Source organism: Topomyia yanbarensis, chromosome 3 (genome assembly GCF_030247195.1).
Source record: "Topomyia yanbarensis strain Yona2022 chromosome 3, ASM3024719v1, whole genome shotgun sequence".
NCBI lineage: Eukaryota > Metazoa > Arthropoda > Insecta > Diptera > Culicidae > Topomyia > Topomyia yanbarensis.
Window position 1 is genome coordinate 403,838,283 of NC_080672.1, and position 23,492 is coordinate 403,861,774.

The window sequence follows — 23,492 nt, forward strand, 5'->3', positions numbered from 1 at the left end:
TTAAAACTTTTTCTTTTTTTAGACATGCTATAGATACAGTTACAAACATTGACCGCAAAATTCGAGATGGCACATCTGGACAAACTTGTGGTGCTTACATTGTAATCACTTCTTTACTGATTTTGTTGACGCTTCTCTTCTGCAAATTCCATACCCGAGTAAGTTTAACATTTTTACTTCTCTTCAGCTACGTAATGTTTCTTCTAAACACACTCCTGAGTGAGTTAATGGATCACAGCGACACCGGCGAGTACCTACACTAAGGATGTGATACCGTAGGAACAAACATGAGCCGCGGTTGACAATCGTCTGTCTCATAGAGATGCTTTATTGGTTAATTACAGAAATGTAGTAGGCATTCAATATCAAATATCGATTTTAATAAGTTATTGGATCTAGTTTTAAGGATTAGTTTTAGTTTTAAAATCCTTGAATGGCATGTTTATCTCACAAATTTAACAACATTGTTTATTTTTTCAAGTTTTATAAAACTAGAATCTGCTTACCTCTTAAATTTCGCTTCCAATGAAGATCGATGCTATACGCAATTAACCGTAACAACTAATTATTGAATTCGCATCTAAAATATGTTTTGTAGTCAACGAATTCTTACACAGAATCATTACCGAAAAATAGGAATGGAAGGGCGGATATTTTTACATATTGTACAAAAACACATACACAAGATATCATTCAATAAGATGGCTTAAAATAAGGTAATACATATAATCAACTCGAAGCCCTCTCTCGCTCATATTACTTACTTAATATGGTTGTAAAATTGGACGTCTTAACTATCTTTAGATATTGGTGTGTTGAATTCGTGAAAATAATTATCTGGTGGCGAAAATGTCGCCTCAGACTCGATTGCATTGGAGCCCTTTTCTCGACTTTATACGCTGCCTATAATCGCAAGTCAGTCCCATGTAGATGGGAAATCCCAATATGGGAGTGACTTGCGATTATGGGCAGTACGGGGACGTGCAAAAAGCTTCTAGTCTTCGTAAAGTTTGATCATGTGTGCAAACTAAGTGAAATCTAGAATTTAGTTAAATTTAGCATTGTATCAGTGGTCGTGGGTCCGAACGTTCTTGAAATTGGTTTAGATAGCAGAGATGCTTTTCTCAAGCCACGAGAAAAGGTCCTATCAGTGCGAAAGTAATTACAGAAGGAAATTGGAGGTCTACGGATGTATCTTTTTTCGTAAAGTCGGGAAAATTCGAAGGCAATCGATTTCAGCTGGTACATGTGTTTCAATTGACAAGCGCAGAAATGCAGTTGGGTCATCTATTCTCTGAAAAAAACGACTTTTGTTTATGTTGAAAATGGTCAACATAACGGAACATCTTGATCAATTTCTAAAATCTCTACTGCTAATCTAGAATGTCTAGGATTCATTTTTAATACTAACAAGGAAACAGTGAAACTCTAAATTCCTGTATTTCGGTTTGATGTTTTACTCTTTTTCAACTATAATTTTCTCATTCGCTAGTAAAAGTGTTTCAATTTTGGTTATCTACGGTTGTTGTTAAACTCGAAATAATTTATTAGTCCTATTAGAGTTCTGATCACAATACTTTTTATCCACTGTTAAACCTTAAACTTAACTTCTTCGAAACATCGCTGACGGGTCACAGTTATCGCAAAGGACATACTGGTCGACGAAAACGTAGATCCAGTCACTTTACTTACCTCTTGATACCATCTAATTTCATGCTGTCGAATCAATAATGTCAGGCTGGCTCAACTGCAGTCCGGCTGCAGAGGAAACATTTCCGTTGGATACCCCATTGATACTGCTGGTAGTAACGGTGGTTTGATTGGCGTTCAGATCAATACAGGCCGCGGACGAGGCCATACCATTCCCGTTCTGGTGGGCAACCAAATGGGTTGGAAGAGAAACCAGTGGGAGCGCCTGGAAGTTGGTCTCCTCTAGATCTCGCTGTAGCTGCATCAGGACGGGCGTTTCATGGACAATCGATTGAATGCTATGGAGAGTCTGTGGATGAAATGTAGTTAACTGTTGCGTTGGATGGTTCCGGGGCTGTAGATCGTGCGGGCGATGCCGAAAGGTTTCGGGATTTCGAATATAAACGAATGTTATGTTTACGGGGCGTGTCAAAAAAAACTAACAATCTACACAACTCATGCAATTCATCTATTATTACTTATGGTATTTTCTGTTTTACACTAGCGCTAACTATTCATGCGTAGTATCGAGTCAAAAATGAAAACATTAGTGCATGCGGTCAGCCTTGTATCAGTTTGCTTTAAACCTTTGCTCACACCGGTGACCATAAACATATAGAAAACGAGAAACCCAAACAAAGAATAGTTTTTTTTAGCAGAATTGGAATTATGATCAAATAGAACAAACAAAGAACCGAATTATGGTTTAGGTGGGATAAAAATCCGTGTAAAAAATAGCCCAGTGTGAGGATGTGTGCACGTTACCTTGTCGACCAAGTGTGGTGCATTCTATTTATACCGCGCTGGAACTGCAGACGCACATTGCTCGGTAACGTAAATTCTTTCAGAAGACCCAGTCTTCAACCACATTCGTAGCCTTAATCTTCAACCCTATTATCTTACACGAATCTTCTACCCATTTTATTTCGATCAATTTTTGTTCCTCAGTTATACATTGGAAACGAGGAAATGTTAAAGCATCTCAACAGATACGCGTGCACTATAGGATCAGTCCCCGTCATCTATCGTCAAAACTTCCATGTGACGAACATAACACTATAGAACTGCGTAACATCCGGCTTTCTTCATGACGTTTACGATCGTTTGAATTTTCATAAAATAAATGATTACGTTGAATAGTTCTTAACGATCCTTTTTGAAGTACAAACCTAGACACGATATACAGCCTATTCTAAACTTGATTTTTTAATGAAATGTAAAATTGTAATGTAAATGTAAATTGTAATGTAAAATAGTGTTTACTAAACTCATTTTATACACGAAAAACTTATGTACACTGTTTTTAAGTTGCTAAGAGTTGTCGTAGAACTTAAAAGTATCAAAAAAGCATTAACCTTATGTTGCTGAAAGTATCATGCGGAACTTCGTTGAAACTTTCAAATATTCAAATATTCAAACGAAACATGTATGCAATACTTGACTTCAAGTTTCTTAGAACGACCACCGTATTCAAGTTGTTGCGAGTTTGTTCGCGTCCCATGGAACTTGAAATAAACTTGTGAATTTTGAACCCATTTTCCTATATTATATTATTCATAGAATAAATAGTCCTTGGTTGAAACAGTAATTGACAAACGACGGTATTAGTTTAATTTTACGTGTTTCGTAGTAACCCATCACTGGCATATCATCGCCGAGCTCGAAACACTAATTTCTTCAGTGACAAACCATCTGATGGACCTTTACGATCACTCAACAGTAAAAAAAATGCATTCAAAACTATGTACAATATGTTCACTACTCGAATCTGTGATTGTGAAGATTATTATGAGAAATGTTTCCCATAAGTAAGCTACTACTCGGTGAATACGTATAAATAACACACAACAGACGCATCTTCGGTCTGAAAGACAACAACAGAAAAAACGTCTTGTTCGATCAAGTGACAACAGACAAATTTCAAGGAATCATGCATCGAGGCTCAAGACAAAACACACCCAATTCTGAGGTCAAACATTAACAATGATTTTATTTCTTTGTAACAAAACAGTTAAAAAAGGAACTTTAGCGATTTACATATATAAGCACCCACACACAGCCACCAACTTTTAGTTACAAATGTACCAAGTGCCATAAGATAAGAAATATCCGATTCATAGATTTTGGCTTATCGTAAACAGTGTTATATTAGGTATCTCAAAAATAAAACATGTTACTGAGCCCTACTGGCACATTTATGCAGTTGATATGCAAGATTATGCGCTTGAGCTCAAGCGTTACTATCAATTAAACAACTTGTGCACTAGAACTTTTTCTACTAGTTTAGAAAACTTTACACTTACTTCCAGGGCCCTGTCGATTGCTTCGTACTGGCGCTTAGCCTCGCTTAATGCTTGATGCCAGCTGGCCGTCATCATCAGGCTGGGTCCAGTTTTGTCGGCGCCACTACGCGTCAGCGACGCCAGCTGTTGCTCCTTCTCACATAGCATTGCCTTCAGCTTGGGGATCTGTTGAGCGAATGATGATTGCACAGTACTTTCTATAACGACATTAGTGCTTACCTCGTTGCACGCTTGTACCACGTTGTTAATCAGATCCTTCTCCATGATGGAATCATTTTCGTTCCACATTTTCAGTGCACTCATAATGTCCTCACGGTTGATTACTAATCCGGAGCAACTGCTATTCCGGTTGTTGCTACACAGTGTACTCAGCTGGCATATGTCTTCATTAAGTTTCTGAAATTAACACAGGATAATGCATCGTTCATCTTAGATCACTTATAAAACCTACGTCAATCTCCGTCCGATGGCTCTGTAATTCCGCTTTACTCTTGGCAATTTCATTACCACGGCTAACAAGTTGTTGTGAGGCATCCTTGAGATCATCTTTCAGCTTTTCGTTCAGCTCCTCGTACTCCTTCACTCTGTCTTGAATCTCTTCGTTGGTTAAAGCTAGTTTGTTTCTAAAGATAAAAAATAATTACCTATCAAAACGACAAAAAGAACACAACTCAACCCCAACTCACTTGTGGCTTATCAACTCCTGTATACAGTGATCGTTATCCATCTGCACAATACGCAACACCTTCAGCAGCTTCGTGATCAAATTGTCCACATCGATCACCTGATCGACCAGCGATTGGGCATTGCAGTACTCACAGATCGATGGCATCTCGGCAACGGACGCCTCCGCGCAGCAGCTATTTTCCTGATCCTCCAGCGACGAAGAATGGCTAGCGGTGGTGGGATCGGTCCCAACAACTGCTCGCTGCTCCGCGCCACACGATTGGCGGAAACGTGGCGATCGACCACTTGCGATAATACTAGACTGAAGCTCGATCTGTTGCCGATTTGTGATCGCCTGCGAAAGATTATCGAGCGATTCGTCGTGCGAGATCATCACATTGGCGCCGCTCTCCAGTGAGGATGGCATTTCGATCTGGGAAATTCGCGTCGACGATGAGACCATGTTGTGAGAGTGCGAATCGGGCATCGCTACATCCTCCAAAACGTTATCCATCATTAGGCACGGTTCGGTTTCCGAGTCTAGCATTTCCGTGGAATCGGATTCTAGGTGAGTAAAAGAAATAATCAATAGCTAATCGATTAGGATGCCAATTGATCGTACCATGACCACACGTCTCCTTCTTCTCCTTGCTGGCAGCACCGGAAGCACTTGACTTGAGGACGGCCGACTTGCTGGTGGCGTTTTTGATCGCGCTGATCACAGCAGCAATGAACGAATGACCCCGCTGCGGTGATAGAGGTGCCTCATACTGACTCGCTTTCTGGGTAGTATCCAGCCGTTGTGGGTGACACTGCTGCTGATCACCGTGCTTGCTGGCAGGCTGTTCACACTGCGGGCTGCCATCGCCGCTGCTACTGTTGGTGTACGCTTCGTTGTGGTAAATTACGTCCTGCAAAAACGAGATCGATTGATTACATTTAGAAACTGGATCATTTGGATGTTCCAATAAAATCACTCAATTCATGCGTTCGTTAGGCGATGGATGGCTTCAGCAAAGGTTAGTAAACGCTAGGAGAAAATATCACGCTAGACTACTTACACTTCGTTTGCTACCGTTAAAATATACATGCTCGAGGAGACTATCATAGGGGCTACCACACGGAGAAGATAATGTAGGAATTCAACTTGAGCACAGGATGTTTGCAGGTGAAAGACACACGAAGTTCAGTTTGGAAGGCTCTAATCGAACCCATTTACACAACTTACCGTATTGTACGTAATCTCTGGGAACGTGAATTTTGAAAGTTTGGGTTGTGTAGGAAGGATTTCACGATTGGTACGAATCACAAAATTGGTTAGTGCAGGAAACATCAATTTGAAAGATTGAGAAAGATGATTATTAGATGGAGGTTAGGAGTTGTTGAGTCGCTATTGAAGAACGCCAGAATGCTGACTGGATATTTTATTATATTTTTGTATTTATAATTCAATATTCACTAATTTCACAACGTTGAAAGTTGATTTGATTTGAAAGTTTTTAAAGCTTAAACATGCGACTGAGAATTTACGTTTTACCTGCGGTGTTTCCTCTTAGTATTATTATTATCATTATTATATTTATTAAGGCTTTAACCACTAAGGGCCATTCGCCTTGAAAAAAGGGAGTCCTTTCAGTGCGTTTAACAAAGTTAGTTATTGAGTTCTTCGCTTAAATATTGCGCTCGGGAGCGACAGCACGCAGACAGGGTTGCGGAAAAACCTCCATAGCACCCAGTCTGGGTGTGGCGGAGAGCCCGCTGGTTGATGGTGCTAGGTAGGGTGTTCAAGACCAGCACGCGAGTGGTCTGCCTTAGATGGCTTCAAAAATATTAGCATCCTTTAAGAGCGCGAGTAGTGTCTCTTCCTGTGCTGAGTAGTTCGCTAGTGTGTCCTGAATGGAGAAGGGCAGGTTATGGAGTCTTAGCAGGTGTTCAAACTCCCGGCAGTTTAGGAGTAGCTGCTCTACCGCGAGTCTTGTATTGCAAGTCAGGCACATTGGAGAGTCGCTGATTAGGGTACTTGCGTTCGATCATCTGAAGGAATTTAGCTCTGACAGTACTGGGAGGGTCACCTGCTCTGGCGGATACAGCCTGGCTACTGTCTAATTTTGGGCCACGCTCGTGCCAAGCGCGGTTGCTGACCCGATACAGCTGTGCAATTGTAGGCAGAGGCGTATTTGCAAACGTGGTATGAAAGTCTATGGCTCTCTGTAGCAGGTGTCATCCATCACCAGATTTTTTTTTCTAAGAAGCCCACGACTCGTTTCAGGACGGCTACTGCCAGTGTCCATCGGCAGGGAAGCATGTCGGTCTCAACACAGGCGGAGCCTGTCTGACTGCTCCGTGATACAGCGGTGACAGGATATCTACTAAGCCCTCACAATTGCGGCTGGTTGTCACGAGGCCGTACAACAGGCGACTATGGATGAGGGCCTTGCTGATGTTTAGTGCGGTTCGCTTATTCCACGACGCGAGCTGTTGGTGCGAATAAGTCGTTTTCTACTTTCGCAGTCCCCTTTTTCATCCGTCGGAAGTGCGGAAGCAAAGGCAGGAAAGGAATTGCGAGACCAGCAAGTTTGACCGGCCTGCCGGTGGCTACACAATATAAATTGCCGACAGTATTGACGGCTGCCTGCAGTTCTAGTCTTGTGCTACTAATCATTTTTCCGATAGCTGTAAGTATTATAACGTCGGCGTAGACAAACACTTATATACCTTTTGGAAGCGTAGCGAAAAGGGAGTTCATGCTGATCAAGAAAAGTGTGACTGCCGAGGCCGACCCTTGGGGAACCCCGTTAGCTTCCCGAAACAGGTTCGACTGCTTTCCTCCAATGCCTGAAACTTCGGTCACTGGGATACTGCTTGGTATAACAGCCAAGAATTCCGCGAGGACCCCATTGATGCAGCTGGCGAAGTACTCCTTCACGCCATACCGTGTTGTAGACCTTGCCGAGATCTAGGAAGGCGAAGTCTGCATGCAAGTCGTTGGCTATAGCGTCACTTACTATTTCACCGAGGCAGCCTAGATGAATCCCTCACGGAATGCGAGCGGCCAATGGTCGAAAAGATCTTGTTCCTCGAGGAGGGCCATCAGGCGTCCGCTTAGCATTCTTTCCATCGTTTTCCCAATACAGGGGAGAAGACTGATGGGTCGGAACTTCTCGTCGGGGGGTAATCGTCAGAGCTGTTCTCCAGCAGTCTAAGAAGGACCTGCCTTCCCATATCCTGTTGAATCCGCCTATGAGCTCTCGCTTGCCAACCGGGAGTAAATTGGCCTTAACAGGGGATAACCAACGTTGTCGAGTTTGACAGTAGTGCCCTTTGCAGTACTCAGTGCAGTGGCTAGTTCCACTGTAGAGGGTTGTTGTAATCCTGTCTACCATCTGGTATGGATGTTGTAGTGGTGGCTTCTATGGTCCTTTTCGTGCTGAGGAAGGCTGATGGGAGGGAGGAGTCCCCAGAAAGAAGGGCCAAATGTTGACCGATTGCATTAGTAATTACAGAGTGCCGACCGTTAATTCGCAGCCGTTTTGCATTCTTTCACCGCTTAGGGCATTGACCCTTCTTCACAGATTCGCAGTCGCCGAATCAGAGCTTATCCCGTCTAGGAAAGAAGCCCAACTGCCTCCTGAGCGTTCTCGATGGCCCACCTGGCCTGGTTCCTGAGGTAGCGAAAATCCGTCGATCTCTCATCCCTTCGATGATGGTCCAGAAGCGTATTTTTAAGAGCTCGAAAAGCCCTTGCGTCGATCTTCAATGAACCGCTAGGTTTGGGAAACGCATGATTTGGCAGTTTGTGTCATGACCTCTACAAGCTCTCCTGTAGAATATTCGCTGTCTCGATCGATTTCATCCAACGTCGAAGGGGGCATCCAATCATAGAAGACTACAATAGGGAAGTGATGGCTGTTTCCAATGTCGGTGAGAAGCGACCATCCGCAGGATCCAGCGATGAAGCTAGAACATATCATTAAATCTACAGCGGATGTGTATCGGCCCTGGAGAATGGTGATATTGCCGTCATTTGGCGTCACCGCGTTGCTGTCTTCAATGGCCTGGTATTACCGCGATGGCAACACGTTCTTGAACCTTACGCTGTGCGATGGGCATTAAAGTCACCGAATTGAAGGAAAGGGGTGTGTAGTTGCTGGAAAAGATTCCGCAATTTGTTTCCTACGCAACTGACTTCCTGAGTGATATAAATAGACGCTACTGTACAACTTATGGGAAAGCTGTTTTTTCTTCCCACTACAATAAGGCCGATGTCAAATTTCATCGCCTCAGACGGCAAGTCAACTCTGGTTCCTAGGCCAACCGTCTGGTAGAGGTTCGACTCGTTAGTTGATTGCCAAGTGTCACGGTGATTGAACCAAGTTGATGGACCCGTGTCGCCCTTTATGTGTGTCTCTTGGATGGCAAGGCAGATGGATGCAGAGCAGGCAATGATGCGTTGGAGGTCTCCTAGGTTTGCTCTCAAGCCGAAGGTGCTCCTTCGGATGACCAGTGTACAGTTTTTTTCCGTCACATAGTGAGGTTGGACTGGGTTTAAAGCTATTCCTGGCCGTACTGCTGCTAGATGCCATTTGGATGGGTCTTGTGGAAGTCAGTAGGACAGGTGGCAACGATTCCGCCGCTGGTGTGCGTTCAAAGGGTCCATGGCCTGTTGATGACGTTTCTGTAGAAAAGATAGGATTCAGGCGGGGGTGCATCGGGAGAACCTGGAACATCCCCGGTCAGGGTCGACGCGGGAGCGAGACCAGGACATGGTAGAGTCCATGACCAGCGAAAGCACTGTTATGTCGGGGGTAGTTTTGGGGTTGGGACTATTGGATTTGTCAGTGATAGTTTTCCTAGTGTCTTTCTCCTTCTGGCGGCTGGATTTCCTAAGCTCCGGTTGGTTGGACATACCAACGGGGGTTACGGCTACAGGGCTGAAACGATCAACTTCCCTTTCTTGGGTCTTCTTCCCAGTAGGAGCAGTATCATCGGAAGGAGTGTTCTCCCAGGAGATGACGGCTTTTGGTGAAGCTCGTTGACGGCATTACGCAGTTCGACTATTTCTGCCGTGGCCGCTGCTGCTGTTGTTTGGCACAGTGTTCTACTAGATAATTAATTGTCCTATCTTTGATTTTCTCCATGCTTTCCTTTAGGGTTGCTAACTCCTTTTGTAGATGAGCTATTACTGTTCGTCATCATTGATGTTATCTTCGGCAATACTGATGTAGTTGATGCAGAGGCTAGGGTTGCTGCAGGGATATTCCTTAGATGTCTCGTTTTGCTGACTGCAATTCAAGCAGGCGGCGGAGTTGAGACAGAAACGACTGCCGTACCCGAAGCGACCGAACTTGAAGCACATCATTGACGATTTCCTTACTTTAATCATTGCGCCAAATGATTGTGTTCATACCAAAATAGTCTTTCCCAAATAACTTTATATTAAATGATTCCATGCCCTATCACATACTACCCCTACATTCACGCCGAAAAGAAAACTAAGGTCCCAAAAGGAAAGCGGTATCTTCCTTCAATTCAATTCACAATTCATCAACCGACATTGCATCTCACTGAACAAGTAATAATCCATGAAAGACGGATTTCCCCATCGGGGCACGGTTGGGAACATTCTTTTCGAATCAAGTATTGTCCTTTCAAGACTTGATGAATACAAAACTTTTGCATTCCCAACTGCTTATTGGCGGAGATTAAAAAAGGTTAATCTCAAAGTGATTGTACTTGGATAATCAAATATTATTTCAGGTCTAAATACAGCCCCGAAACAGATTCAACAGTACAGTAATGTTTCGATTATATCACGGTCGGTCTGTATTTTAGCGTGATATATTTGAAGCGTGATATATTCAAAACAAACCAAAAAATTACATTCAAGCATTAATCCATGTATTTATATAAACAAAAAGTAATGATAAGGTCAAGTTAGTCAAAAGAATAAATCATAGTAGGGTAATGGGCCTATTTTTGCCATGCTTCTATAATCACACTACCCATATGAAGCCGATGGCAGCGTCTGCCATCTTTGTTCAACGCATTGGGTAAAACGGTTATGGCATCAGTGGATAATTTTTCCCCACACAGCTTCACCTTACGTAGCATATATCGTTTCTTGAAATAGTTGAACCACCCAAATCTAAACTTAAAGGAATCTGCCACATTAAAGTTTTGGACAAATATTTTGACTATTAAAATCAGTGTATTCGGAGAGATTACGATTCAGTTCTCGTTGTTTCAACATCCATAGAAATAGTCCCATCACCAATTGTTCATGTTGTCCTTTCAAAAGAAAAGTATTCACATCGATTCAAGAGAAAATGCATATCTAGGCATACCTACCATATCTTGCGTAATTTGTTTTTCTCATTATTTTGTTAGATTTTCTTGCGGATAATTAACAACTTAAAAAAGAAGTCGATTTATTTACCTGCTACACCAAACGGTCCCTCCAGACGGTCCATTAAGGACACGGCAAATAAGTTACGAAGAATTTAAAACTAAAATTGAAATCGGTCGAAGAATATTTCGGCAATCCTAGTCATTGCAACAACGTCTTGGTAAAACATGATTTCGAGATTATTCACGTTTGAAGGTTCGCGCCACGCCCTGTCTTCACTTAAAGGAACAAGATAAATAGCGCTATAACTTTGCTTCTACTACTTATACCTCTATAAAAATTTCAGATACTTTCTTAAGAATCTATACTTTAAGATAAAAGAATAAAAAAGTTCGACTTTTTGACCGACCTCATCATATATAAACCCTTAACGAAATAGTCCGAAACCCAATAATAGGCTCATTACCCTATATGTAAATAAGCAAATCAATTGTAAAAAAACCCTAAAAGTGCCAGGATACAACATGTGGCTTAATTGGATCAAAATGTAGTGTGCCTTATCTGTATTTCAAAAAGCGTGATATAATCGAGATAAAACCGTGATATATTCGAGGGTGATATAAACGAGTATTGATATAAACGCATAGTGATATAATCGAAACATTACTGTACTACAGTACGACCTCGTTCCCGGATAACGTATTATAGCAGAGCTAGAAATTTGTAGTTATCTAATCTGGAGATGCAGAAATATTACATCAATTGCTGAAAGACCTACTGCATCATATTTACCATCAAATATTTCACCGAACAGTCAACTCTACATATAGATTAGTAATAGCAGATAGATAGGGGCTGCAATCTAGTATGCAACACTGGTTATAGCGATGATAGGAACGAGTAAAAATAGACCGCGAGCAACAAAACAACATACACACTCACCTCCAGATCCTGCTCTGAGATATTGTAGGACGCTATTAGCTGCTCAACCAGATGGTCAAGCCTCGATCCCAAACCGGACAATGCCACAGAAGCCCCCGAAACAGCCGCCCCTTGCTGTAACAGTATATCCTTCGATCGACTTTCTAGCGCATTGTATTTGGCTTGCATTCCGAGATATTCTTGCCTGAAAAAAATCAATCGAAAAATTATCCTACTGCTACGACTGCAATCAAAATCAAACAATATTACCGCCTCTGCTCGCCAATGCGCACCAAATGTCGACCCTCTTCCTGCTGCCGTTCAATCTCACATTCCCTTTGAGCAAGGGACTGTCTCAACTGGGAAACTTCCAACTCTGCCTCCTTCAAGGCATCCATACAGGACGCCTTTTCCGCCTGCAGGAAATCCTGCATCTCACTGGACTCCTCCTCTAGTTCAGTCTTCTGTCTCAACAGTTCCTCCTGATTCTTCAGTGACTTTTCCATATCAATTTGCAGGGTGCGACAAATCGTCTGCAGCTTAATGATTTGTTCTTGCTTCTTTTCCAGCACCGAGCCGGACATTTGCAGTTGCGATTCCAGAATCAGCAGACTATCACATTCGCCTCCCGTTTCAACGGGAACTCCCTGCACCGAGCCGAGCATTCCCAGTACACGTTCACTGTTGTTCTGAAGCTCCCTTTGCGCCGCCAGCTTCTCCTCGCGTTCTTTCAGCAACTTCTGCTCCAATGCAGTGACCATCTGACTTTTCTCGGAGTGTTTGCTCATCAATGTAGAATACTCAGCGGTTAGTTTTTTAAGTTTTTCTTCAAGCTTCTCCATCTCCTTATCACGAATATCGGACTGAGTCGCTTTTTGACTGGTCTCGACTGCATCCACCTTTATGTCTTTGGCTTTACCATTAAATGCGTCTTCGACGTCTTGACACGTGATCGCCGTCTGAACGCTTGTTTCATGGTAAATTTTTGTCTTTTGAATCAGTTTCTTGGTCACACCAACCAGCCGAGGATAGTTAGGAAGGGTTCTAGTCGTTATTTCTTGCTTAGTCGGTGGAAGCTTTTTGATTAGCGAGGTTGTCATACGATTCTGATCGCGGGTTAGGGAATCACTCCTAGGGCTGCTAATTTTCAATTCTTCGGCAGATCTTTCTCGTCGACGACGAGGAAGCGTGCCAAATTTGTCTAGAGGGCTACTTGGTTTTCCCTCCAAGGCAAGCGTACCTACACGCGTTTTGATTGAAACTCCCTCCGGCGCAGCTGAACCTGCCCTGCCAGCGGATCGAGGAGGGATTGTACCTTTACCTCCAACGGACGGCCAACGACCATCGTCCGTGGGAGTTCCTAGGGGTGTTCGACCTCTCGTCACCGACGGTGTTCTGGACAAATTGGCCCTTTGTATGGCAGGAGATCCTTCTTTGATTCCAGTTGGCAAAGAATCTGGTTTGGTCGGCCGTTTCGCTTGAACGGGCGGTTTTGGTGACGATGCAGTCTTACTATTGCTCACACTGGAAGAAATTATTTTTTCTCGAGATCTGGCTCTCTCCCGAACATTCATTGCTGACGAAGGAGGCGTTTTTAGGTTTAATGAAACCGATCGTCCTAAAGATGAAGTTCGAGATCGTGAACTGCTTCTAGCAGATGAGATACTTTCGTTGGATTTCCTCGGAGACCTATTTGTCAGTGGCTCTTTCATAGCCACTTTTTTCTTTGTGGTACATCCAGGTTTCCGCAAAGAGCTTACCGGTCCACCCGTGACACTTGAACTTTCACTGCCACCTTCACTAGCACAGTAATCATTACTCAATCTACTTCCCAAAATAATTGTACTGCCGGTCTTATCATACACATCCGAGCTATAACTTATCACACTAGAATTACATGACACACTGACACCGTTACCTTCCTCCAACCCACAACAACTACTGGCATAACCGGCACTGTTGTTGCTCAATGCCCTCTGCAAAATTCCTGTCTCGTTCAGCGAACCCACGATGCCACCAAACTCCACTCCACTATCGCTCCCATCGCCTCCGTTTAGCACCTTAACGACATCGCCGTCTACCAACGCTTGTGGGTCGCCACAGTCGCCGTTACCGTCACCAATAAGCTCTATAATATCAGTCACCGTATCTCTCACCGCTGCTGGATCCTCTACCAGCGAGGAACAGTCATAGTCTCGAACGTTGAAAGATGAATCCTGCGAGGATCTGGTCGTTTCGTGCGGCGCGGCCGCTGTGTCTGATAATTTCGTCGAATCGAGCTCACCCACGACTAGGTCATCGTTGTCGTTTGCCTTCGTCACTACTAATACTTCCTGTATGGTGTCCATTTTGTTGTTGTTGTTTTTCTGTTCTCGGCTAAGCTAGTGGCTGACGTTTCGTCGTACAGCCTCGCTGGGTCCAATTCACTGATTAATCAGGTGCTCGATTGAGGAAAGCGGCCCAGTTTACATTTTAGACGGGAATGTGACGGGATTGTATCTGAAAGAGATAGAAAAGGGAAATGTTTTAACTGTGTTGTAAATTATTATTGACGAAGGGGAACGAAGCAAACAAAACCCAGCTATGCAACGAAGTTGGGTTTTGGGTCTCTGTCGGTCTTTGAGCAGAATCGTTCGATAGCAAATGTAACCCACCAACGCAACGCCAGCATGAGAGCTTATCTTATCGATAGGTACCACTAGGACAGGTACACAACAATATTTGCAGAAGGCGGAGTAATTTTACTAAGCAGCGGTGGGTTTACTCCCAACAGGTATCGAGTTCGACTGCAGTTGCATTAACAGCCAATTTTTTTTTTGCGAGGATTTTTATGAAGCACGAAAGGTTGGAAACCTTTTATGCAATATTGAGCCATATCAATTTAAACTATGCAAAAGTTTCCGTTGAATAAAATGCACTTTTGATTTTACTACTACATCGAAATTAACAGTGTGTCTTATCTACGAGCTGAGATAGCGTTGAAATTCATCCATTAGATCCAGGATTAACCAACAACTAATACGGAGAGAAACAACAAACCTTGAGTAACCAAAAATCAATATTTTTGAAGAATTAAGTATCCCACCGACATATCATGTTTTGTCGAATTTATTAAATGCATTTCTAGGCTGTCAGCTATTAAATCATAGTTTATATAAATGAGAAAGGCACAATTGCACCACTAGGTGGGTTAAAACAGGTTTTTTTCATACATACAACTCAACTCTTGTGCACGGTCTCTGTTTCACATCGGAATGTGTTTAAAACTCGATACTTTTATCAAATACGACGACCTTCAAATGATACGATTATGCAAAGTTCCACCAGAAATATTTGAATGAAATTCATTAAACAATGACAATCAACCAACCCTGAAGCTCAAACATTTGATTGAAATAAAACCGCCAATGTCGCAGTTTGTAACAAAACACGAATGGAACCAGGAAAAAAATCATTTATCCTTCACAAAAGCTTGCAATCCAGCTCGTTCCGCATACTGATAGTACTGCACCGCGTTTGTAACCCGGCACCATCGCTGCCGACGCTGCCCGTCATGACTGAATCTTGAGAGGAAAATGTAACAAGATATTCTTCTGCCGTCAAATTCAATTTTCCCATCACCCGCTGGAACGACAACATCAGCTTTTGAAGAGAGGTTTGAACAATCCCCTTCATATTGCAGCAGTTACAGTACCCCCCATACTGACTGGTGCATAATTCAGAGTTTCACCCCGAGGAGAAGCAAAAGAAAAGCAGGCACATCTCAGTCTCGGCGAATTAAGCCAAGTACGGGTTGAAATATGCAAGAGGTCACGACATCTGTGTCACGGAGAAAGATTGTGCCGTTTCAACATTTTCTTGACTATTTATGTTGTGGTACAGGCTTGTATTCGAATTAATAACAACGTTGGCTCTTGTGACATGACAGTAGGATGCTCACGAGTCAAGAACACCAATCTAGGAAGATATGAATTCTTACAGAAATTTGAACCGTTTCAAGTTTACGCCTTCCACTAGTATGCGACCAACCAGTTTTTAAACTCGCAATGACAATTTATTGGAGCAAAATTTCATCACAGCTTTCTACTGACGCCCCACCAACTCGAACACGAGAAAAAAATGAACTTGATACACATGCAATGAAGCGAAACGATGAATCTGAAATTGAATTCGCCGTTTCGTTTCCTTCGTTACGTACCGCATTGGCCTCAGGTCACGAGTTACGGAAAGTTAGTCGGTCGTAAAAGCCGCAATCAACAAACGACAGCGATACGGATGAGTCTGAATCTAACGACTGATCCGGTCGTAGCACGTTTCTTTTTTTATTAGTTCCCCGAAAGGAAATTGTAACATCACATATTTGTACGGCACGAGTGCCAGAAGCAACAATTTTCCAACAATCACCTTCGACTGCTGGTTGATGCCAGGTCGAATCAATTAAGGAAGTCTTTATCGCCGATAATTACTTAATTCACTGTCGTCGGGCAGCTCGGAATGGTTGTCGCTTGTGAAATCAATATTTGCTATTTCCATTCCTTTATTCTCCTGTTCTATTTGTTCGAAGCTTGTTAATGCGAAATAAAGCCATGCCAAAAGAAGCAACGATCTTTGATCAACTAGTTCATCGTCGCGTATTGCGCGGCTACCGCTAATTGGAAGTGACATTATATATAGTTGAAAACAGAAATTGACCTATTGGCACGAAATGGTAGATTACGTCAACAAGTCAACGTGCTAACCGTGTACCCTCTAGTGGTTACCGTAGAAGGGGTGTGAAACCTACGATCTGCGCTATGACTTTACTATTCCGGTAAAATCTTCGTTTTGACTGAGTTAAGAACAGGTACCTGCATTTGATGCCAGGTTAACATTAGTATATTGTTTGTTTCCGAAATTGGCTCGTGTACATTAGAAAAGAAAAACGTCAAAAATAGCCACAAAAATCGACCAATGATAATAAAATATGCTAAACATTATCCAACTAGTCACGCAAGCTGTGTATTTGGTAAATTAAGCGATACATAGCTACATCGATGCCTTGCGATATACTGATGCCCAATCAAACCTACATTGATCACTGTGGACACCTTCGGCGGAATCGGAAGCTTTGGGAAAGTAGCTAAGTTCCTGAATTGAATTCACAGCTGCTACTTAGAAATGTCTGACTAGATTATCTCAAATGTAGTCTCAAATGAAAGCTACAGCATCCCGATTGACAGCTACTAAATTCCGTTGGAATCAGAGTTCTGGTTCTTGTGTTACGGGTAGAAGTATACAGTCACATGCAAAATTCTCATATAAACCGGTATAATCATTACATTTAATTGATGCAAAACTACTTGAAATGTATTTTACATAGCTTGAAATTGTTAGTTCTGATCACTACTTGCTAATTAAAGTCTCTTTGACCACATTGAGGATTCCGGAAGATCCGAGGAAATAGCCAAGCCCCGAAATTAGATTCACACCTGTTTCTAATATATTGCTGACTCGATCCACACAATCTTAGTTTTGAATGAAGGGTATAGTATTCACTACCGAATTTCATTGGAACGAAGGATCCTGAGTTATGGGTAAAATTTGTGTGCTCGTATGTGTCTGCGTGTATGTGTGTATGTATGTGACCAACAATCGCACATCGGTTACTCGAAGATGACCGAAAAGATTTTCTCAAACATAGTCTCAAATGAAAGGCACAGGTTGTACATGGATTTAATTCTGATCCGACATCCGGTTCCGGAGTTACTGGTTGAGAAGTGCAGTCATATAATAAATCCCCATATAAACAGGTACCACTATGATATATACTGCCGTTCTACGCATAATTGTCCCATGTATATAGGGAATCCCATAGAACATGGGACAAATATGCTTATAACGGCAGTATAGATGATGCAAAACTTATTAAAATGGGTATTACATTACTTAGATTTGTAGGCCCGTAGCCGCTTTGATCACATTGATCACCTCCCAAGTAACAAATTTAGTTTTATGGTACACTTGAAGATATCTTCAAGATTAGTTTCATTAAACCGAATATAAAACCAATTACTCTACAACACCGCTTCAAGATAACCATAAACCCCTCTTTAAACGAAAAAGGCCCATACTTAAGAAGGTTCTCAAGAGTATTTTCCAAGGTTTTCTTAAAACTTTTAGGCCTTAACAATACATTCTTATAGTGGTGTTTAAGAGCTGCTTAAAACTATAATAAGACTACCATAAGTATTGACAGTTTTATGGTTTTCTTCTTCAAGAACACTTTAATGCGCTATGAAACTGCTTTGTTAGACAGAGGGCTTGGTGTATAGTCGAAAAGAATCTGCTTGGGAAAAATCTATCCATCATATGATATTCCTTTACCAAAATGGATGCGAATGAAAATCGATAATATAAATGGCCAGGGTTTTAAGCTAATTATTGAGAAAATTTACATGCGGTTGCAAGTTTTCCGATTATATGCAAAATGAATATGCCGAAAATTCAACGCGGCGTAGAACAATTTCTAAAACATTGATTTTTATACAAAACTAGCTAATACCCATCGCGCGTTGCAGCGACTTTCAACGAAATTGGAGGAAAACACAATTTGTTCCAAAGCGCCATCTGGCGGGCAGATAATCTCCAACTAATAGCACACAAACACGCTTCATACCAAATACCTACTGTGTGCAAAGTTTTACGGAAATCGGTTAAGCCGTTTGGGAGTCTATAAATCATATACATACAAACTTTGACTTTTATATAGATAGAATAGATAGAATAGATAGATAGAAGATAGATAGATATATAGAAGATAGAAGATAGATAGATAGATAGATAGATAGATAGATAGATAGATAGATAGATAGATAGATAGATAGATAGATATTAAATCGTTTCGAAAATTCAATAATATATGAAAATGTTCTTAATTATCAAATTTTGTATAAAACGAGCGCATAAACATTTTTCTAGTTCAGGAATGTATTTCAATCAGTGAGAATCCGTTCACTATATGGAAAAAGGTTATTATTTTAATTCTTATACTAATGGCTACCATTTCGAAGTGGTCAAAAATAGCAACGACGCCATTACTTGTCATTGGATTTAACTGAAACCACCATGAGATCTTATTAAAACTAACTATTCTTGCTTATGAGTAATAGGAGTTGTTCAAGATCGCAATAAATTCATTTTTATAAATATATGATACACTTAAAGAAGAGCTGTTGCACTTGAATTAGAATTTTTCAAGACAGAAAAGATTGATTGAAGATCGCCATAAATCCAGTCTACTTTACATTGAAAATGTCAATGTTGAAATGAAAATGCCTATGATTAATTATTATGGTAATCACAATTTCATCCAAAAGTTTTATTTCAACAACGCTTGTTAAAGAGAGCTATACGAACAACTGACGCAATTTCGCTATTTGTACAGCACCGACAGATTTGCAAAGTTAAATAATTTAATTAAAATCGTCGAGTTTGGTGTTTATTCATGATTGAGCTCTATTTCATGTCTTCTCCTTTGGAATACGTCACATATCCCGTCAGTCGTAACAGGTTGTTTGTTTATTATAGAACGCTCTTATGCAAGAGTGTTTTCGCTTCGTTAAAGCTTCAAGAAGGTTTTATGGTAGCATTCTTAAGATACATTTAGTTTTAGAAAGAATGTCATAAAATTATCTTTTGGTTTTAAGGAGGTTGGAAAACAATGCCTTAAGAAGGGGCTCAAGGGTCTCTTAAAACTGCTAATAAGATTAATTACTCTTATGAAAAATGAAGTTTTAGGGATATTTCTTCAAGAGCTCCTGAAGCACTCTTAAATCCTGCCAAGCATATAAAACAAAATCCCCTTTTCATAAGCAATGTTAGAACCAGATTTACTCAGTAATGCCTTGAGAAAACTACCATAAAACTTATTAGCATTTGGATTGTTAGTTGGGTTAGGACGGTCTTACCAATGTTTAGAGCCAATTTCACCATCTTCCAAATATGAAATGATTGATGCAATGCTTCAATTAGGTGCTATTGAATTTCATCCCGATCTCACTTTCGGCTCCGCAGTTACAGATTAGTTGGTGCGGTCACATAAGAATTTCCCATATGCCTGTACCATTATAATACTTACATTTTACCTCTTATACTAAAAAGTTTTACCATTACTCTGATGAAGATCGTCAACCTAATTCAAGCGATTTTTTTTTACTTAAGGGGGGGGGGGGGGGTAAGGTTTCCAACGTGAAAAAAAACTTTTTTTGCCGAATTTTTTCTAGAACATATTTCCGGACCCATATAAGCGATCCGTACGAAATTTTATAGACATCTATGGGGATATTATAGCTATCATTTGGGACTAAGTTTGTGAAAATCGGCCCAACCATTTCCGGGAAACTGATGTGAGTTCGTGAATTTTGAAGGCCGCTTTTCCCGGGCACTTCCGGAACCGTCTGTGGTGGTCAATGTAGTCAATGTAGTTGGCCGTCGGTGACCTAGAACAGCAAATTTAAGTTGTTTGAGAAACATTTTAGCGAAATTTTTACCTTTTGCCTTTCTCATATAGAAAGGTTATGCAATCACTCTGAAAAACGTCAACCTAATCCCGGCCCGGAGGGCCGAGTGTCATATCCCAGCCCCCTGTCAAGGACGACGTCTCTGTACAGCCAGCATCACTGCCATGAAAGGCAAAACATTGATTTTGAACCGAATGATTAGAAGCTGTATTTAGTTACAAAATGTCGATTTTCTGAATGATATGATATTAAATCAACTCACAAGATGCAAAACGTCGTGTGGAATGCTTGAATGTCGAGCATAGTGCCGAACATAATTCTTTGTTTGGGGCTTTATAGCTATAACGCCCCATATATGTCGGTCGCTGTCAAACTCCATATGATGGTATAGGGTTGCCAGGGGGCTGTCATATCCCATTCGACTCAGTTCGTCGATATCGGAAAAAGTCTGTATGTGTGTGTGTATGTGTGTATGTGTGTGTATGTGTGTGTATGTGTGTGTGTGTGTGTGTATGTATGTGCGTATGTGTCAAATAATGTCACTCATTTTTCTCAGAGATGGCTGGACCGATTTGCCCAAACAGTCTCAAATGAAAGGTGCAACCTTCCCATCGGCTGCTATTGAATTTTGGATCGATCGGAATTCTGGTTCCGGAATTACGAGTTTCAGAGTGCGGCCACACAGAAATTTCTCATAAAAACTATAGGAAAAATTTAAAATAGAATTTTTATTTTTGATGCTAAATGTATTCAAGGTGCATAAAACGTCGAGATTTGATGCAAACACGAAAAAAATTTGACGAAGATTCACTTTTTTGGATTTTGCACATTTTTGCCTTTCTCATATAGAAAGGTTATGCAATCACTCTGAAAACGTCAACCTAATCCCGGGGGGGGATTTTTCGGGAATTTTTTTTTCGGCTCGCGTAAGGTTTCTGGATTTTAACAGGGGCGTAGTTGATGGTTTACGGAGAGGGGTTACACCCCCCTCTACTGTTCACTCCCCTCCTTTAAAAATCTCCTTAAATCACCCCTCAGACCACCACCTCATACCCCTCCCTTGCAACCCCATCATCTTTAAACCACCACTATATTACAAAGCATACCAATTTAAGCTGGGGAGTCGTTCGTTCATGGGACTTTCGCCCTCCTCACATACCCATCCCCGCATGACAAAATGAGTTAGCAAGCAGATAACATTGATCTAATGCTGATTAGGCTAATGGAGTATGATATTTTTTTGTTTCAAGTGTTTCACCATCGACACGTAGCTCATCAAGTTCGTGGCTGGCATGCCATTGTGTATAAGTGCAAAGTGTACTAAGAATGTAATGGACATTTCCACAATTATGTTGAACATAAAAAGCCTCCGTGCCATAGTTTAGAGAAATGAGAAAGGCACAATTGCACCGCTAGGTGGATTAAAACAGGTTTTTTGCTTTCATCAGAGTATCGGTTTGAATCACAATTTGCTATGTGATCGCACGCCACAACCTGTAACTCCGGAACCGGAAGTCGAATCGGGATGAAATTAAATAGCCATTTACGGGGACGCAATACCTTTCATTTGAGGCCAAGTTTAGTCCAATCGGTCTAGCCATCTCCGAGAAACCGATGTGACTGTTATTCTGAATTTAGATACTTCCGCCGGGGCTTCCGGAACCGATGATGGTGGCCAAATAGACTTTGAATGGATGTTAGTGACCTAATACTACAAATCGAAGTAGTTGTGGTCATATTTTGGAAAAAATTTCACCTTTATACATTCATTGCAGAATTTATTAAAATCGACATTTTCTGCGTGTTCGTACTCATCACCCTGTAATTCCGGAACCGGAAGTCGGATCCATTAGAAATGCAATAGCAGCCTATGGGAACGTTGCACCTTTCAGTTGAGACTAAGTTTGTCAAAATCTGTTCAGCCATCTCTGAGAAAAATGAGTGACATTTTTGGTCACATACACACACATACATACATACACACATACATACACACACAGATATTTGACGAACTCGACGAACTGAATCGAATGGTATATGTCACTCGGCTTTCCGGGCCTCCGTTAAAAAGTCGGTTTTCAGAGCAATTGCAATACCTTTCTATTGAGAAAGGCAAAAAGTTCGATTTTTGAAAAATTGCTTCATGAAATCCAAAAATATTTCATATTTTACTGTATAATATACTTCTTCAAAATAATAAGAAGAAAAAAAATACCCCGTTTTCTGTGGTTCATCGACAGGCTACATACAGGGTGTTTGGTTCATGAGTAAGAATCTCTGGAGGGGTGATTTACTGTCATATTTTAAGCAAAAAATCGTTCTACATATACCATCGAATCTCAACCGTTACAGAGTTATTGAACTTTTTTTTTCGAGAGTTGTCCTACTGGAGCTGTAGAGCTAGGTTCTCGGAAGGGCTCCCCGTCAGAATCACATACTACAATTTGCAGACGAGACAGGCAATGTCGCCCAAAAAAACACTGCATTAGGCCAATTGTAGCGGGCCGTGATTCTGAATGTGATATTCATTGTACGGTTCAGGTATGTGCGGGCGTAGGGACTCGCGATCGCGTGTATCATCGCGAAGGGCTCGAACATTTGTACGTTAACGTGCTCGATCGCGTGTGCGTTTGTATGTCGCGTGCGCGTTTGCATGTCGCGTGTGCTAACGTGTATGAACTTCGCGTGTATAAATTCTATTTCATAACCGTGTGCCTTTCGCATATTCGCGTGTGTTCTAGAATGATCGCGCGCGGACCGTGAATCTGATACTTAATTTTTGATTTTTGGTGTACGGTTCAGATTCCAGAAGAAAGTGGGTTCTTACATATCATTAGAATTCCCATTCATGTCGCCGTAGAACGCGTGGTCTAGTGGATATGAGCTTTATTTTTTTTTATTGGTCCAACTGAATGTATGGACCTAAATTGCTAGAATGAAGGCTAAAGATTTCCGGACGTGACCGATTCATGATCGCGCGCGTTTGCGGGTTCGCGTTTGAGACCGCCTTTGTAACGTCGTAAGTACTAAAACGTTCACACAATTGCCGGAGTGTTATCAAGTTTACGC

General features: G+C 41.5%; 1 protein-coding gene across 1 annotated transcript; it reads right to left on the reverse strand.

Moving 5' to 3' along the window:
- Nucleotides 1–298: 298 nt before the first annotated feature.
- LOC131690745 (uncharacterized) lies at nucleotides 299–14,479 on the reverse strand. Its single transcript, XM_058976709.1, has 8 exons — nucleotides 12,196–14,479; nucleotides 11,947–12,130; nucleotides 5,281–5,569; nucleotides 4,679–5,222; nucleotides 4,444–4,615; nucleotides 4,212–4,388; nucleotides 3,993–4,157; nucleotides 299–1,999 (listed from the first exon to the last, which is right to left on the reverse strand). The coding sequence occupies exons 1-8, from the start codon at nucleotides 14,271–14,273 to the stop codon at nucleotides 1,712–1,714; spliced, it is 3,897 nt and encodes a 1,298-aa protein (XP_058832692.1). The 5' UTR covers nucleotides 14,274–14,479; the 3' UTR covers nucleotides 299–1,711.
- Nucleotides 14,480–23,492: the final 9,013 nt, after the last annotated feature.

Excerpts from the sequence above, each read along its gene's own strand:
- LOC131690745 (XM_058976709.1), bottom strand. The coding sequence starts at position 14,273 with ATGGACACCATACAGGAAGTATTAGTAGTGACGAAGGCAAACGACAAC. Across the intron at positions 4,616-4,678 it reads CAGGAGTTGATAAGCCACAA|AAACAAACTAGCTTTAACCA; the intron begins GTGAGTTGGGGT and ends TTTTATCTTTAG. Across the intron at positions 4,158-4,211 it reads TGGTACAAGCGTGCAACGAG|ATCCCCAAGCTGAAGGCAAT; the intron begins GTAAGCACTAAT and ends TTCGCTCAACAG.